Source organism: Canis lupus, chromosome 24 (genome assembly GCF_048164855.1).
Source record: "Canis lupus baileyi chromosome 24, mCanLup2.hap1, whole genome shotgun sequence".
NCBI classification, from domain to species: Eukaryota; Metazoa; Chordata; class Mammalia; order Carnivora; family Canidae; genus Canis; species Canis lupus.
In genome coordinates this window covers 20,259,204-20,278,257 of record NC_132861.1, presented here as the reverse complement: position 1 = coordinate 20,278,257, position 19,054 = coordinate 20,259,204, and the positions used below count along the sequence as shown (strand labels likewise).

The 19,054-nt window shown below is 37.3% G+C and overlaps 2 protein-coding genes across 8 annotated transcripts in view; one reads left to right on the top strand and one right to left on the bottom strand.

Moving 5' to 3' along the window:
* The window catches only part of RNF17 (ring finger protein 17), a 116,460-nt gene extending 105,883 nt beyond the window's left edge, over positions 1–10,577 (top strand). For all 3 annotated transcript variants that reach the window (XM_072795835.1, XM_072795836.1, XM_072795834.1), the window contains 5 exons: positions 1,272–1,440; positions 4,495–4,630; positions 6,856–7,045; positions 9,812–9,911; positions 10,403–10,577. In XM_072795835.1, coding sequence (XP_072651936.1) covers positions 1,272–1,440; positions 4,495–4,630; positions 6,856–7,045; positions 9,812–9,910 — 594 coding nt within the window. In that variant the 3' untranslated portion in view covers position 9,911; positions 10,403–10,577. The remainder of the gene's footprint in view (positions 1–1,271; positions 1,441–4,494; positions 4,631–6,855; positions 7,046–9,811; positions 9,912–10,402) is intronic.
* Positions 10,578–11,693: 1,116 nt separating this feature from the next.
* CPAP (centrosome assembly and centriole elongation protein) overlaps positions 11,694–19,054 on the bottom strand; it is a 54,021-nt gene continuing 46,660 nt past the window's right edge. For all 5 annotated transcript variants that reach the window (XM_072795840.1, XM_072795838.1, XM_072795839.1 and 2 more), the window contains exons 13-17: positions 18,530–18,649; positions 15,347–15,487; positions 15,183–15,267; positions 14,983–15,103; positions 11,694–12,716 (exon numbers count right to left, since the gene is read on the bottom strand). In XM_072795840.1, coding sequence (XP_072651941.1) covers positions 12,524–12,716; positions 14,983–15,103; positions 15,183–15,267; positions 15,347–15,487; positions 18,530–18,649 — 660 coding nt within the window. In that variant the 3' untranslated portion in view covers positions 11,694–12,523. The remainder of the gene's footprint in view (positions 12,717–14,982; positions 15,104–15,182; positions 15,268–15,346; positions 15,488–18,529; positions 18,650–19,054) is intronic.

Sequence of the window (19,054 nt, the reverse complement as noted above, 5' to 3'; positions counted from 1 at the left end):
TCATGGTATCCAGTCAGTAATAGCATTTTAAATGTCAGCCTGACTAGTTTTTATTTCTTTTATCTCTGCAGTAAGGAATTCTCTCAAGCCCCACTAATATCCTTATAATTGTCGTTTTAATTTCTGTTTCAAACAGCTTACTTATATCTATATTGATTAAATCCCTCGCCATCAGTTCTTCCTATTCTTTCTTATGGAGTGAATTCCTCCATCTTGTCATTTTGTCTAGGTCACTGTTTGTGTGATGTTAGGAAAGCCTGTCAAATTCCTGCTTTTGAAAGTAATGGCTATATTAAGAACTCCAAAAATGAGGGGGGATCCTATATGCATTATGCTGTTGTGTTTTGAGGCTCCTACCCTCTCATCAGTCCTCTGCAGTTTCTCCTTGCCTGCAGTGGTGGGTGTTTGGACTTTGTCCACTGTGGCAAATTTTAACTAAGTGTGTCTTGATCTGCTTATAAAAAGAAGCTAGATTCCCCTCCCCCGCCAAAAAAAGAAGAAGCTAAATCCTATTTCCCCTAGAGCTGAAGCTTTTAGCACTCTATGATCAGTACACTTGGTGCATGTGAGGGGTTTATGCTGGTTTTCCAGGGGAGGAGCCTGCTGCACTGATTCTCAGGCTGACTTGCCCTAGTGGGTGCACCTACAGGGCACAGGGGGGTGGGGGTTGGTGTAAGCAGCTCTGGTCTCCACTGTGGGGGTGCTGTGTCGCTCCCTGAGGTCACTCAATGCTGATGGGAGGTGTAGAGGGGGAATGATGTCACCCTGCTCTCTCATCCCTGTAGTGGGGAATTCAAGCTGCTTCTGGAAGCCCTCACAGAAGAGCAATCACCCCTCTTGTGCCCCCAGCTTATGTCAGTACTGGCTCAGGATTTCACACTAATAGGCTCAGTCAAGATGTTGAGGGTGGAGAGGGAGCTGTAGGACCTACTTCCAAAAAGTCTCTCATGGATGTTGCCCACAGGCTCAGTTATTTGCCCTGTGGGCCTGCCCACTGGCCTGCTAAGAACATAGCTGCATGCTTCCCTGAGAGCGAACAGTTGTAGAAAGAGCACACCACCAAGGCAGAGGCCACATGTCTTTAATGATCTATCTCAGGAGCCATATGTCATCACTTATGTTCTTTTGATTATAAAGATCAACTCTGGTATCATGTGGGATCATAGGGGCCATTATTAGAGGCTACCATAATAATAATAACTTTGTCAATATAAATGAATACTAAAAATTACAGAATTTGAAAGCTTTTTCCTTCCCTTTCTCCCACTTAGGTGTATATTTGCCTTGATTCTGTAGAAAGTTGTAATCTGTTTAACCAGCATAGTGATACAGATGACAGCGGAGTCAGCTGGGAATCTGAGTCTGAGAGCCTTAATGAAGCACTGCGGAGGTTTAATAAGAATGTGGAGACATTTCCTCCTCTGACGGATTTTAGAACAGGTATACTAAATTTCCTGAGTAAAATGGGATTCTTAATAAACCGTTGATTTGCTTTAATGAGCTTTTGAGGTTTGGCTATTTCTAATGTTAATGCATATATTTTTTAATTTTTTAATTAAATTCAATTTAGCATATAGTGTATTATTAGTTTCAGAGGTAGAATTTAGTGATTCATCAGTTGTATATAACATCCAGTGCTCATTACATCGCATGCCCTCCTTAATGCCCATCACTCCTGAGTGATCTACCCCATCCCCCCACTTACCTACCCTCAGGGAACCCTCAGCATGTTCCCTAGAATTAAGAGTCTCTTATGGTTTGTCTCCCTCTCTGTTTTTGTCTTATTTTATTTCTCCTTCCCTTCCCTATGTTCATCTATTTTGTTTCTTAAATTCCACATGAGTGAAATCATGATATTTTCATACACTTTATATGCATGATCTCTCCGAATCCTAAGGACACTCTATAGATGATCTTTCTCATTTTCTAAATGAGTAAAGTAAGAGAAGGGAAGTAACAGCCTTGGGTCACTTCCGTTTTCCAAAACTCAGCTGCATTGGAAAATTGACTTCATAAAGGTGATTTTTCTAAGCTTGAGGTTTTGCCAAAGCTCCAATTGTTAGAGTTGTCATTCATACCTAAATGGCAGTAATTTTAATTACAAACCACCTAAGTTGATAATTTTGAAGTACAGTAGGGGAGCCCAGGCTGTGTCCTGTCCTGTCAAGATAGGTCAAGTTGTGCCATCTCTTTTTTTCTAATCCATTCCTACCCATATTTAGAAAACATATGTGACTCTTCTATGAAGAAAATGTATCTTGTTACTGCTGTTGACAATTTCTGAAAACCAGGAGTGGTGTCCATACATTTTTACCAGTATGCGATATTATAGAAATGTATTTATTCATAGCATTTTGTACAAATCGGAGGATATACTACTAAAGCAAAGGAAAACATCAGCCTAAAGTCTTACCTGATTTTACTCAATGATATTTTAATGGGTTGTGACTCATGTTTGGCTGATAAAGACCACTTGCTATTCCCTCTGGAATGTTCATCCAAATCGTATAGCAGTTTAGATTGTTGCTCAACTGTCCCTCTATTGCAGGTGTTGCCTGTCCTCCCCATGTAAAGTAGCACTGCTTGTCACTCTCCCTTACCCGATTTTTCTCCATGCTTCTATTTCTTTTTTAAATAGCACTGTGAGGGCAGCCCAGGTGGCTCAGCGGTTTAGCACCACCTTCAGCCCAGGGTCTGATCCTGGAGACCTGGGATGGAGTCCCATGTTGGGCTCCCTGCGTGGGGCCTGCTTCTCCCTCTGCCTGTGTCTCTGCCTCTTCTCTCTCTCCTCTCTGTGTATTCTCATGAATGAATGAATGATAAATAAATATAAAATAAATAGCACTGTGAGCAGGAACTCTTTGTACTGCTGTGTCACCAGTAGTTAGAAGGGCATCTTTCACAAGTTAGGTGCTCATGAACATTTGTTGAATGAGTAAAATAATAAATTCATGATTTTTTCTTTTTATAAACTCAGATTTATAGTCTGGAAGAAACCGTTCCTTCCTCATTGTCTTCTTGTCTCAAGAGAAGTCACAGAAACATTCTGTGTGTAATGTGATCATTCATGGAGTTATATATAGCTCCATTTTCTGTGGGTATTTTTTTTATTCCTCAAGGGTTTTTTATAAGTATGCACATGTACAAGTTGATTCATAGGCAAGTGCCTATTAAGTTGTTTTGTAGGTTAAAATAACATGACAACTAGGTTGGGTTGGGTTTTTGGTTTTTGGGTTTTTTTTAGTTGTGTTTTGAGAGGAACCTTCAGCCATGTTTCTAAGGCTGGAAATGGTTGAGACTGTTAACAGTGATTCAGTCCATTGCTTACTATGCAGACAGCTCTATTAGAGGAGATTTTTTTACTGTTCTATTGATAATCTTTTCTATAAACACAAGAAATTGTTTAAAACTCTGTAATAAAAATCTTGTACATTAGAGTCCTGTATTATTTAAATATCACTTTCCCACAGCTACACTTCTGTGGAGATTATGTAGAAAAGAATGATGACATACAAGGGATGGAAGTAGAGCAAGACAAGGGCCTAAAGTATGTTCCATTTGCTCTGAAATCTAAAAGTGTATGGAGAGAAGTACATACTATATTAATTTTTTCAGTTTTACTCAAGCCTAGCATTCATTCATTCATCGAGCAATTGCTTGTACCAGGTACCATATTAGGAATACATATACGGTTCGGCACATAAGAACTAGTGGACTAGTTGAGAGGGGACATGAAAACCATGTTCAATATGAAAATAACAGCTCATAGCAAAGGTAGATGCACAGTACCATAGGATCACAGAGAAACCAGTGACTAGAAGTAGTAAGGGCTTTTTAAAAGTCATGTTGGAGCTAACCTTTGAGAGATTTTTCAGAAAAAGTATATGGGGAGCCATCTAGATAAGGGGAACAGCCACAGCCATGAGCTGAAGTAGAGGCTCGGGTAATTCTAGCTAGGTAACACTTGAGAATATGGGGTAGAAGTTGGTTGGGAGTAGATTGTGAAGAACCCTATAATTGCAGTTGATATTGTAGATGGTTATAATGCCATCGAAGAAACAAGGGCAATTGAATTTTTTAAATTTAATTTTTGTGTTTTTAGAATGGATTGGAGGGGACAAAATTGAAAGGAATTGCAGAAACCATGGTATATCTTTTGCAGAAGATGATGGCTTAAAAGAAATTTCAGGAGTCTAACAAGTGGGGGCATTGGAAGGATAGTCTAAGCCATGGGCAGAAGAACTAGGAACTATGAGAATGGGAGAAGTGCTTTTCTTCAGAGCTTAATTCTTAGGAATTAGGAAAAACAAAGTGTATAAACTGTAAACAGAAAAAAAAAAAAACAGAATCTAACATATGACAGACTGTTGAATGTTTAAACCTGAATGGTAGGTTTATGGTGATTACTTTTTCTTTGTACTTTTCTGAATAAAAAAAAAAAAAAAACTGTTGTTTAACAAGGCAGTGTGATTGTTCTTTTTTCTGTCTTTCCAGAAATGCCTTGCCTTGCAGAATATGATGATGGCTTATGGTATAGAGCAAAGATTGTGTCTGTTAAAGAATTTAATCCTCTAGCTGTCCTGGTACAATTTGTTGATTACGGATCAACTGAAAAGCTGACAATAAACAGGTTGTTTTTTTTTTTAAATCAACTTAGTTGAATTAAAATTTAAGTTTTAAAAATAATAATTATTGGGAAAGTTTTGGTTTACTTTTAAAGAAAAACTTTTAAAGCGACTTATTAGGATTTTTAAAAAATCTGTAAGTCTTTTTATTGTGGTAAAATAGAAAATTTACCTCGTTAGCCATTTTTAAGTATACATTTGATTAATATTAAATATATTCTGGATGTTGTACAGCTATTGCCACTGTCCATTTTCAGGACTTTTTTGTAATCCTAAACAAATTCTGTACCCATTGAACAATAACATTCCATTCCCTTTTCCTTACCTCCTGGTAATCTTTTTCTACTCTCTGTCTCTGAATTTGTCCTATTTTAAGTACCTTACATAATTACTGTCAGACAGTATTTGTCCTTTTATGTCTGGTTTATTTTACTTAGGATAATGTTTTCCGGGTACACTCAATTGTAGCATGTATCAGAATTTCATTATTTTTATGGCTAAATAACACTCCTTTGTGTATGTGTATATATACACACAATGTTTTATGTATTCAAATGTTGATGGACACTTCAGTTGTTTCCATCCTTCAGCTGTTGTGAATGCTGCTGCTATGAACATTAATGTACAAGTAGCTGTTTGAGCCCCTTTCAGTTGTTTGGTATGTACACCTAGAAATGGAATTGCTACATTATATGGTGCTTTTGTTTGACTTTTCGAAGAACTGCCAAACTTTTCTGCAGTGTCTGTACCATTTTACATTCCCACCAGCAATGCACAAGGATTCCAGTTTCTCCACATCCTTACCAACACTTGTCATTTTCCTTTTTTTTGTTTGTAATATTTGTGGTTAAATACATGTATCATAAAATTTGCCATCTTAACCATTTTATTTATTTTTTTAATATTTATTTACGATAGAGAGAGAGAGAGGCAGAGACACAGGCAGAGGGAGAGACAGGCTCCATGCTGGGAGCCCAACGTGGGACTCGATGCCGGGGCTCCAGGATCGCGCCCTGGGCCAAAGACAGGCGCTAAACTGCTGAGCCACCCAGGGGTCCCCCCATTTTATTTTTTAAAAGACTTTATTTATTTATTTATTAGAGACACAGAAAGAGAGAGAGAGAGAGAGAGAGGCAGAGGGAGAAGCAGGCTCCATGCAGGGAGCCTGACGTGGGACTCGATCCCGGGTCTCCAGGATCACCCTTCACCCTGGGCCAAAGGTGGCACTAAACCGCTAAGCCACTGGGGCTGCCCCATCTTAACCATTTTAAATGTACACTTAAGTAGTGTCAACTATACCCACATTGTTATGTAGCCAACCTCCAGAACTCTTTTCATTTTGCAAAACTGAAAACTCTGTACCCTTTATACAACATCCCCCTTCATTTCCCCCTCTTCCAGCCCCTCGCAGCCACCATTCTTTCTTTGCCTATGAATTTAACTATTGTAGGTATCCCACCCATATAAGTGGAATCATACAGTATTTGTCCTTTTGTAACTGGCTTATTTTACTTAGCATAGTTTCCTTAAGGTTCACCATGTTGTAGCATGTGTCAAAATTTCCTTCCTTCTTAAGGCTGAATAATATTCCATCATGTGTATATACTACCTTTTACTTATCCATTCATCCATGGATAAATGGATATTTGGGTTGATTCCCTTTTGTGACTGCTTTCACTTCATTAGGACTATATACTGGGAAGTGGAATTGCTAGGTCACATACTCATGCTATTATTAGTATTTGGAGAAACCAGCAAACTATTTGTTTCCATAGCAGCTGTACCATTGTGCACTGAGTGTCCAGGGGTTCCAGTCTCTCTCCACATTCTCACGCTTGCTGTTTTCTGGTGTTTTGATAGTAGCCACCCTAATGGATGTGAGGTTGTATCTCACTATGGCTTTGCATTTGCATTTGGTGATTAGTGATGTTGAACACCTTATCATGTGCTCGTTGGCCATTTATGTATTTTCCTTGGAGAAATGCCTACTTTTTAGTGTATATTTTTTCTCATTCTGTAGATTGCTTTTTCACTGATTATGTCCTTTGCACAGCTTTTAATTTTGATGTAGTCCAATTTATTTTTTTTCTTCCATTGTTTGTGCTTTGGTATTACCTAAGATTCATCACCAAATCCAATGCCATAAACTTTTCCCATATATTACAGCTTTAGCTGTTAGAGAATTTTAATTGTGACATTCTGAACATCTTAAGAATTTCTTTTGTGACAGACTACGTCAAATTCCACTTCACCTTATGCAGTATCCAGCCCGAGCCATAAAGGTTCTCTTGGCAGGATTTAAACCTCCCTTAAGAGATCCAGGAAAGACAAGAATACCATATTGTCCCAAATGGAGCATGGAAGCATTGTGGGCTATGATAGACTGTCTTCAAGGAAAACAATTGTATGCTTCTTCCATGGTAACTATCTCAATTAGCCAAAATCTTATTGAAGCTATTTCTAATGTCCCTATGTTCACTTTCTAAAGTGCTTTCTATCAATGCAAATCTAGATGTAAAAAAATGCTTTAAACATATAAAGCTGTAAATACTATAAGATTAATTTTAAGGCTTGTTAAAATTATGTTTTAGTTTATATTTAGCAAAATGTATTAGCCCTATAATAATATATCACTGATGTAATGAATAAGATGAAAATGACCAAGCTGAGTATCCTATAATCAACTCATAAATTGAGGGAAATGAAACATTTGTAAACCATTAATAATATGAAGTAGAATGAGGTATGTTCTACAAAAAAAAAGTATAGGTGCAAGGACTGATTATTTCCATCTAGAGAGATGAGGATATGATACGGTATTTGCCTCCTCAACAGGCCAAATAATCAGTGAACAGGTAGGTCTGGGAAGTGACATTGAGCTGCATCCTAAAAATAGGAAACCCCAGAATGGGAATTCAGGTCAAAGCCACGGAATGAATTGAATGTACTAATTTTGAGTTGTTTAATGCAGTAGAACCTGTATCAAAAGGTTTAGATAAACACAGCACTCACATTCGACACATAGCACATGCAAATAAATATACAATGCACACTATACTTAAAGAATATAGCGTGCACAATATACAGCACACAAACACCCCTACATCACATTCTCACCACATATACAACATATACCAAGCATATGCCACATAAGCCACACACAGCACACAGGTACCAAAAACCTTTTACACATACACTACACATATACCACAAACACAGAGAACACATATACCATACACACAGTACATTGAACACTCTAAACACACACAACAAACAAGAATTACATAAAATGTACAAGACACACAAACACCTCATGTAACACACACACCATACATATCCCACTACAGAAATACCACATATTCACTATACATCCCACACAAAACCAACATGACATAAACAATTCAAAAATATACACCATACATACACCACTCATGACTCACATCACAAAGCACTCATACCCTGCACATAAAAGAGAAACATACAACAGACAACACATATAAAACATACAAAATACATTGCAACCAAAACACCCAAACACGATATACTCACCCATTCAACACATACCAAACATATAACACACACAAATCACTCAGCATTCAGACATCACACACACCTAACATCATTTGTACTACAGACTACACACACACAACACATATTCATCACATATATCACATCTCCCAGTACTTACCCCACATATCACACACCACACACCAAACATACCATGCATATATGCCACATGCAACCATGGTACACATACCACACACTCCAAATATACAACATACACTAACATATAGCACACACACCACACATATACCACAAAAACACCACACACATATAAAAATAGACAATTCACACTACAGAAATTTCATTCACACACTACATATATACCACATAGGCACCACACGTAACCAACACCACAAAAACATGCAACACTGGAACACACATACCACTCACAACAGACACCAGCATACACCATACACTAAAGCAGATAGCATACACACAAATATACCACACACAAAACACATATGGAACATAAATACACCAAACACACTGCACACATGAAACCAACACACCATTTATACCACATACCATATATATATCAAACACATCACACATACACCACTTAAGCATCATGCATACCATACACTACATACAACACTTACACTACACAAATACCACATACATTAAACATACATGTTTGACACCATATGCCTCACACACAACACATACAACTACACCATGCACCAGTCAAAACTACACTCACATTGCTCATATACCAGGCACAACACATACCACACACACTCCATACATACAGCACAAACTACACATAACACAACACAAAAACCACACATGAAAATATACCACACACACACACACACAAAAAAAAAAATATACCACACACTACAGAAATACCATTCACACACATTTACACCACACTCACCTCACAAACCTACACCACAACATACACATCACACATACACCACTCAACACCACATATAACACACAAAAAGACAAAATGCACAACATGCACAGAGTACACACACACCTGGAGTGCCTGGGTGGCTCAGTTGGTTAGGAGCCTCACTGTGATTTTGGCTCAGGTCATGGGATTGAGCCCTGCATGAGGCTCTGCACTCAGCACGGAGTCTGCTGAGATTCTCTCTCCCTTTCCTCCTACCCTCTGCTCACTCATGCACACTATTTCTCAAATACATAAATCATTGAAAAAAATACACACACACAGGGGCACCTGGGTGGCTCAGTTGGTTAAGCATCTGCCTTTGGCTCAGGTCATAATCCCAAGGTCCTAGAATCGAGTCCTGCATTGGGCTTCCTGCTCCCTCTCCTCCCTTGTGCTATATGAATAACATTCAAAATTTCATCAGTTTATGCATAAAAGTATAATGCCCTAGGGGTAGAATATAAATGAATTTTAACAGGGATGGTACTATTAAAGCATATTGGCTTAATCTAGAAAAACTTTGGGGAGGAGTTATATTTTAAATAAACTATAAGAATGGGAAGAATAGGATTTAATAGGAAACCATTACAAAGACCTTTTTAAAAGACAGATGATTAGTAAGTTTGGAGAATGCCCTTTCCTTCTTATGTGATGTAGGCCAAATGTAGGAGGGAAAAAGCAAAGATATTACTGTATTTTCCTGACAACTATGTTTTAATTTTAGGCTCAGGCACCAGAACAAATAGTGACCTTATATGAAGATGAACAGTATCCAGTTCATATGTCACTTGTAGAAATGGGGCTGGCAGACCGAGATGAATGATGTAAGCATCATGACTTCTTGTTCCCCTTTATAATCAGCATAAGGCATGCTAATATAGTGGAGATTAAATATACATTAAATATTTATATTGCCTGTAAAAGCACCTCTTCAGACTCTCCTTGATTTCTCAAAGAATGACAAAGCTCAACAAGGATCTTTCTTCTAGACTCTTCTTCGTAGGCCCTTTTCACCTACAGAATACCAGGATCAAAGAGGATATGCATCTGTAAGAATGCTTGGAATGGTTATCATGACTGTTATAGTGCCAGAGAGTGGTTGGGGATGGGCAGAAGAGCAGAAGGAAGTGGGCACATAAGACTGTGGTATGCACAGAACATATTGGACAATCCATGACCTAATCGCAAAGCTATCAAAGTACCTGGGTAACCAGCTGTTTATTCATCCACATAAATGTAACAAGTGATGATTCAGCAACTAGTTTGAACATGTAATTAAGCAAAGGTTTTAAATAACATGCATTTTGTTTTTCAGGTATACAGTGCAGAACATCTATACGGCAGCCCAGAAGAAAGTTTTCTGTTATATGTAGGCCATTTCAGGCTTATTTTTCTTGACTTGTTCTGCAGTAGTGCTGGCCTTTTTCCTTACATGTTAAACTGTCAGGAATTGTTTGAAAAAATAGTTAATAAATATTTGCTTTCAAATATTTTCTGGTTTTATTTTACAATAATTTCAAAATCAGATATTTTAGGCACATAAAAAAATATAGTTCATTTTATAACGAATGTGAATTAAGTTTAAGAAGGACTCAGTACAGTTGGAGACTCCTGTAGGGTGCTTCCCTAGTTATTCTCCTCCCTGCAGAGGTGAACACCGCTGTGAATTTGTTGTTTTTTATTCTGACATTTTACTACACATGAATGGAACCATAAGCAAGATATACTACTGCTGTGTATATTTTTTAATGAGTGTGCTATACCGTACCTTTCATTTTCTCACTATTTGTACTGTTCATCAATGTTGGTATGCAGAGCTCTATTTTACTCACTTTCACTCTTCTATTTGTCTCTGCACATAATTCTGTTGCTAAATATTTAGATTACCAGTTTTTCCCCCAATTACAAATATTCTTCTGAAGCACCTTTTGTGTACATGGTATGGGTTTTCTAGTATATATACTTAGTACTGGAACTTACTAAATCATGAGGTATTTGCTTTCCAAAAAGTGTATTGACTCAATTTACTACCATCAGTAGTCTGAATTCCTTGGCAATGTGTGGTGTGGCCAGACCATTACTTGCCAGTATATGATACTAGTATAAAAAGGTATCATTATTTCAATATGCATTCACTGGTTTAATAGTCACTTGTTTGCCTATTCATATCCTTTGTCCATTTTTCTATTGAGCTGTTGTAATTATCTTACTGATTTGGAGGAATATTAATCCTTTGCCAAGTGTATGTATCTTCTAATTTGTGGCTTATGTTTTCTCCTTTCATGGATTTCTCAACATTTTACGTTTGTGCTGTATCCCATTTAAAAATCCTTTACTATCCTGAAGTAATATGTATAACTCCTTATTTTGAGAAGTTTGCAACTTTTTTCAGATTCAGTTCTTAAATTATCTGGAATTTAAATTACATTTAGCTTTTTTAAAAAATGGAGTCATTGCTAATATTGTATATTGCACTGACTCTACCAGCTTGTAATTATTATATAAATTGATAAGTAGATGATCTGCCCTTCCTAGTTTTATGGGTTATAACGTCAAGGTATGTGTGCTTGATGAGTTAACACCAGCTGTAGTTACTTTTCCCACCCCCTTCTTTCTCAAGTCTCCATCAAAACCAGTTTATTTACCTTCACAGTAACTATTTTCTCCTTGCTTTTTTTTTTATCTGTACTCACAGAATGAATTCTTTGACCTGTTTTGGTGTTTGACCTACTTGTATTTATTCATTGTTTTAACTTCCCATTCTATTAGTACTAATTAATTGAACACAGTATATTCTGACTGGAGACATTATCTTACTCCCTGAATAAACTTTCCATGCAAGTCCTTATTCTGTAACTGATGTGCTCATGGAAAATCTGTGCTATTTTATTTCTCATATTTCTTGGTTTTTATAACCATCTTCAACCAGTAAAAGTGCATCCTTATTTTTGCAGTCCACAGTTTATAGAAATAATGCTTTCCTTAGTCATGCATTTAACTGTAGAAAGACTGGTGAATTAAAAATGAAAGCTGGGCAGCCCGGGTGGCTCAGTGGTTTAGTGCCACCTTCCACCCAGGGCCTGATCCTGCAGTCCCGGGTTCGAGTCTCACATCAGGCTCCCTGCATGGAGCCTGCTTCTCCCTCTGCCTGGATCTCTGCCCCTCTCTCTCTCATGAATAAATAAAATCTTAAAAAAAAAAATAAATAAAAATAAAAATGAAAGCTGTTCTTGTACAGTACAAACAATATAAAAAGCTATGGTGTTTTATTTTATAATCCAAACATAATTTTTTCCATGTATATATGGAATATATATATATGTATATACACACACACACAGTAACATAAATTAAAACACAGAATCCACAAGAAATGTATACCTTTTAACAAGAAATCAAGTTAGTGTTATTTCATGATTAGTCACGCACAGGGTCATTACAATTTTGTATCCATTAGAACATTACCATCCTTGTCTTTAACCCGTATTCGACCGGATGTATATTTTGTTTCTTGATGACCATTTGTATATACGGTTTTAACAGTGCCATCTGGATATTCCCGTCTCTTGAACTGGGCTGTGTGTAGTTCTCTTTGGCCATTATTAAACTCTATGATTTTGTTGCCATCTCTGTAAATTTAAAATATAATTTAAAATACTAAATATATAACAGGAAAATGACCTAAAAGTGGCCTTTTGATTCTGGCCATTCTCTCCTCTCCTAGAACCTCCACTGTTCTTCTTGCACAATACCTTCTTTGCAAATTCTTTCCACCCTGTTTCTGCTTCAGGTTGATTGTTCTGATCAGATTAGCACTTAAATGTGCCCATGAAAAGTTTTTAATAAGTTTATGTGTATTGTGCCTCTAAGAAAAATTGGGCATTGTATTAATATGGCTGAATTTCAGTTTTGACCTTTTACTCTTTTCACTAAAGTTATAAGCAGTCTAAGTGCTTGCTCCTTATCAGGTTGGAGAGGAGCGTTTATGTCCCTGGAAAGGGCCATAAATCAGACTTCACACCTGTTCTGACACAGTGGGACAAAGAAGCAGTTAATCCCAAAAGGACTACTTGATGTGCCTGCAGGACATTCAAACTGAACCCCTAAACAGATCTGTAATATGCCCTTAGAAACACAAAGCTAGCCTATAGATGGTGAATCACCACTTCTCAACACAATGGTTTTTTTTTCTATTTTTGTTATTTCTCAAACTTTATGTGAATGGAAGGCTTTGTGCCACATGTATTAGACTTACAAGCCATCTTGAGAACCACTGTTTATCAAGTGCAGCCAGGACCAGGGATGACAGGGTCACCCGAGACATTAGAAATGCAAATTGTTGGCCTAGAGCTCAGCAATCTGCAACTGAACAATCCGCCAAGTAGTTTTAATGCACAGTGAAGTTGAAGAACCACAATGAAGTTCAAAAATGCCAAAATTATCCTGAACGATCTAGTATCTGGGATTTGGTTGAGTGCAGATCAGATGCAAAAAAGATGGACATGAATTAATACATGTTGAAGCTGGACAGATGGGTACATTGAATTTTTCATATTATTTTCTCTACCTCTTACCATAGAAAATTTCAAACATAAGATTTAAAAAGGCAGAGTTTCTGAAATTGCTCAAAGTATAATGTACACATTAAGATTTTTCTCAAATTTTAGGAGAGATTGGTATTTATTTAGCGGAGCACCAGAGGAAGTTTCAAACCATGTTAAGGAAAAACACTACCATGACCATAAAAAGTTCCTACAGTATTTGCACAAAGTGTTTTTTCCATTTTATTTCTTTTCTTTTTTTTTTTGCTAACTTTTATCACAGAACTAAAGTTAGTTAAATGCATGCACACTGTAAGAGAGGAGAAAGTGAAAAACTAAAGACAGTGGATTTGACAAACCTTCACCGTGGTGGTTTTAATTAAAATGGTGATTACAAGAAGCTCTGTACTGTGGACTGAAGAAGTCACTAAGAAGTTGTCGCTAACTTTAAGAAATGTAACACACAGAAGGGCTAAAAAAAGTTGCTATTTTAAGGAATTGAGTCAGGGAGGCCAGAGGAATAAAAGCTTATCAGGCGGGGACAGGGAGATCCAGCAAATCAAAATCTAAGAAGAGATATAGTCTTATTCAAATAATTGCAGCCATTGTTTGTTATTCTTAAAAACTGATAAGGCATGGGCACCTGGGTGGCTCAGTGGCTGAGCACCTGAGCACTTTGGCTCTGGTCATGATCTTGGGGCCCCGGGACTGAGACCCAAAGCAGGCTCCCTGACTTATGTCTCCCTCTGCCTAATGTCTCAGCAGGCTCCCTGCTTCTCCCTCTGCCTAGGTCTCTGCCTTTCTCTCTGTGTCTCTCATGAATAAATAAATAAAATCTTTAAAAAACCTGATAGGGCAGTTTCCTTCTTTGCATCTTATTCACCATTTTTACATTTCGCCAAATTTTTGTTGTTTTAAAAGATTTTATTTATTCAAGATTGATAGAGCAGGAGCAGTGGGGAGGGGCAAAGGCAGAGGGAGAAGCAAAGAGCCTAACGGGAGCTCCATCCCAGGACCCTGGGGTCATGACCTGAGCCAGAGGCACTTAACCGACTGAGCCACCCAGGCGCCTCACCAAATTTCTTTTTCTTTTTTTTTTTTTTTTACCAAATTTATTTCTATACATATACTTGCCATCCTCCTTTTGGGAAGTACTCTACAGACTATATATTAGAACCTGTATGTCTCTAGTTCTAAACTCCAAAATGCTGCTCTCATAGTGCATATTTGTATTCAATACTGCTAACTCACTGAAATTCTGAATGACTTCTACAAATGTTACAAGATTTTAAAAAGTTACTTGGAAACAGAAGTTAAAAATTGGCAAATCTAGAAACAAATTTAACAGATATACCTTTGTACTCTTACAATTGTACCATCTGGAAAAATGCTTTCTTCTTGTCCATCAGGAAATAGGTTTTTGATAGTCTGGTCAGGAAATGTGATTTCTTTTCTCCCATCTGGGAAATGTTTTTCTGTTTACAAAAGGTCACTATTAGTATTTTATTTTTAAAGAAAAGAATGTATTTAGGACAGGGCAAAGCAAGTTTTTACCTATTTGTCCACTTGAAAAATGTAAGATTTCAAGTCCTTCTGGATAAGTAGTATGAGTGGTCTGGGCAGATGCGTAGTAGTAGATCTGTAGAGACATAAAGTCAGTATATGTTTTCTCTAGAGGTGTTTAAGCCATGGAGAAAAATACTCCTAGGGAAACTTACAACTCTCTCATCTGGCATGACCTGCTTCACATCACCATTAAAGAAAGTGACGGTGACAGTCTTCCCATCTGCACTCACTTCCTTTCGAGTTCCATTTGGAAACAATATAACATGGCACCCATTCTTATAAACCTTTTCTATCTACAGAAGAAGAGAAACAAGATTATCAATAGAAGAGATTTCATCCTGATACATGACAAAAATCTCTTCCAAATTACTTACTTTGAAATCTTTCATAATAAAAAGCAAAAACATTGTCTCCAAGTATCAACACACCATCATTCTTATGTCACCTATTCCCTATGCCATACCCCTTATCCCCATGACTTACTCATCCATAACTGGAAATCTATATCCCCCATTCCCCTTGACCCATTTTGTCCATAACCCCACCGTCTCCCCTCTGGCAACCATCAGTTTGTTCTCTATTTATGGGTCTGATTCTGCTTTTGGTGTATACATTTGATCTTTTAAATTCCACATGCATGAAATCATATGGTACTTATTCTGACTTATTTCCCTTAGCATACTCCCATCTAGGTACAATCATGTTCTAGCAAATGGCAAGTTCTCATCCTTTTTTTATGGCTGTGTAATGTTTCCATGTATGTGTGTGTCTATGTGTGTATACACCACATCTTCCTTATCCATTTGTCTATATAGCAATGTACACTTAGGTTCCTTCCATATCTTGACTATTGTAAATAATGCTGCACTAAACATAGGGGCACATAGATCTTTTCAAATCAGTGTTTTTGTTTTCTTTGGGTAAATACCCAAATACCCAGTAGTGAAATTACTGAATTATGGTATTTCTATTTTAACTTTTTGAGGAACCCCCATACTATTTCCAAGTGGCTGCATCCTACCAAGAGTGCACAAGGGTTCCTTTTCCCCCCACATCCTAACAATTGTTATTTCTTATCTTTTTTATTTTGCCATTCTGACAGGTATGATGTGATAGCTCATTGTGGCTTTGATTTGCATTTTCCTGATTAGTGATGTTGAGCATCTTTTCATGTATCTGTTGGTCACCTGTATATCTTTTTGGAAAAACATCTTTTCAGGTCCTCTGCCCTTTTCTAAATTGAATCATTAATTTCTTGGTTGTTGAGTCATGTAAGTTCTTCATATATTTTGGATAGTAACACCTTAACAGATATGTCATTTGCAAATATCTTCTCCCATTCAGTAAGTTGCATTTTTGTTTCATTGATGGGTTTCCTTTGCTGTGCACAGAAGTTTTTTATTTTGGTGTTGTCCCAATAGTTCGGTTTCTGTCTTAGAAGACCTATCTGGAAAAATGTTGGAGAGCCAATGTCACAGAGGTTACTGCCTGTGCTCTCTTCTAGTATTTTTATAGTTTCAGGTATCACTTTTAGGTCTTTAATCCATTTTGGGTGGATTGGAGAACTGTCTTTTTTCCCCATTGTAAATTCTTGCCTCCTTAGTCATAGATTAATTAACCATAAAAGCATGGGTTTATTTCCGAGGTCTCTATTCTGTCCCATTGATCTATGTATCTCTTTTTGTGTCAGGACCACACTGTTTCATTACTATAGCTTTGTAACATAACTCGAAGTCTGGGATTATTTCTTTCTCAATTGCTTTCAGTATTCAGGGTCTTCTGCGATTCCATACAAATTTTAGTATTATTCTAGTTTTGTGAAAAATGCTGTTGGCATTTTGATATGGATTACACTGAATCTGTACATAGCTTTGGGTAGTATGGTCATTGTAACAATATTAATTCTTCCAATCCATGAGCATGTAGTATCTTTCCATTTGTTTGTGTCATCTTCAATTTCTTTTTTGCTGAGTTTTTTTTTTTTTAAAGCAAACTGTAGGTATCATTTCACATGTAAAACACTACAATTAAAGGATGAGTTTTAACATAACCAAATCATGACTGCCCCTAACAAACTGTATAATTCCTTCATTATATTGTAATTTTTTATAGTTTACTTGAATCAGGATCAAAACAAGGTCCACATACAACACTTGATGACATGTCTCTTAAATCTCAACCTTTAACAGTCCCCTCTCTGCCCGCTTTTTAATAACAATTACTTGTTGAAAGAACTCGGTCATTGAACATGTAAAATTTCCCACATCTTGAATTTTTTTGACTGCTTTCCCATCATGGCATCATTTAACATGTTCTCATGCACCCTATACTTCCTGGAAAAACCCTAGGAGTTACATCTAGAGGTGTGAATAAAGTCTGGTTGAATTATTCTGGCAAGAATATTTTCTACAAACTGCCAAGAGCTTCTTATGGCTACATATTCAGAAGTGCAATATATGACTGTCCTTGTGACCTCAAGACTGACTGGGTCACATCAGCTAGACCTGCCATGAAGCTGCATCAACCTCTCATCTAGGAGTTCATGGCTTATTGATGACTGCTGCTTAGATCCCTTATTTCATTAGAGACTACCCAATGATGATTCTCAAATTTTCTCATTCCTTTTCCATTGATCAGCGGAATTCTTCTAAAAAAGAAAACCTTTTCCCACCAACAATTTGTTACACTAAAGCAGAGTTTGTACAGGAAAAGTCTAACTACTTTCTTAGACTGCTGTTCTTTTGTCCTTCCCTCACTCCTCAAGACTAGCAGTAAACTTTGGCCTTATAATCTGATTAAAATGGATCAAATTAGCATATTTGGAAAAGCAAATTTTCTATAAACCTGAGGAAAAATGACCTCATCTCCACCCTGCTAACAAACCCTGTTTATGTCCCTTCTTTTTTGCATTCATATTTCTAGCTGGAACACCCAGCTAGGCAGTATCCTACTCAAAACCCTTTCCTAAGCACAAAACTAAAACTGTGCAGCTGGAGATGGACAGAAAGGCTGCAGGGAGGGTTAAGGTCTTGAATGGAGGCTTTTAAGAATTATAAAGGATGACAAAGGCTTTGCAGCTGTGTTCAAAGAAGAACAGTATAAACAAAGGAAGGATATTCCTTCCTCTGCTGGATCTCTAAACTAGAAATGGCAACTAAATGCACATGTGTGTCAAGCATTTTTAGAGGAGTCCAAAGGTTCAAACCAAGGTCACACTCCAAAGAACTATAGCTCTTAAGCCCCCTCAAACAGCCTTAAAGATCAATTAACTTAGGATTGAAGTGTTCTAACTCTATTTTAACCTATATTTATTTATTTTTTTAAAAAATTTTAACCTTTCCATCCGGATGACTGATTTCTCCCTGAATTTCTTCTTTTTCTTCTTTTTTGTTGTCCTTTTTACACTCAGAATCTGGGAAGTCCACTGGTTCAGGGGGGTCTCTGGGTGAGGCAGTCTGTAAGGACAAGAGGCTCTCTTTCATCTGTCCTAAAGGACATGTAATCACATTTCAAGCAGCTAAAACCTACATTTATTTCCAAATGCCAGATTCTCCATATTCTACCATTACATGATTCGATGACTAGCATTTGGTGTTATATAAAAAACATTTCCGGGCAGCCCTGGTAGCTCAGCGGTTTAGCGCCGCCTTCAGCCCAGGATTAAGTCCCATGTCGTGCTCCCTGCATGGAGCCTGCTTCTCCCTCTACCTGTGTCTCTGCCTCTATCTCTCTCTCTGTGTCTCTCGTGAATAAATAAATAAATAAAATCTTAAAAAAAAAAAAAAAACATTTACAATGTTAAGTAAAAAACCTCCTTTATAAGGGACACCTGGGTGGCTCAGTCAGTCAAGCATCTGACT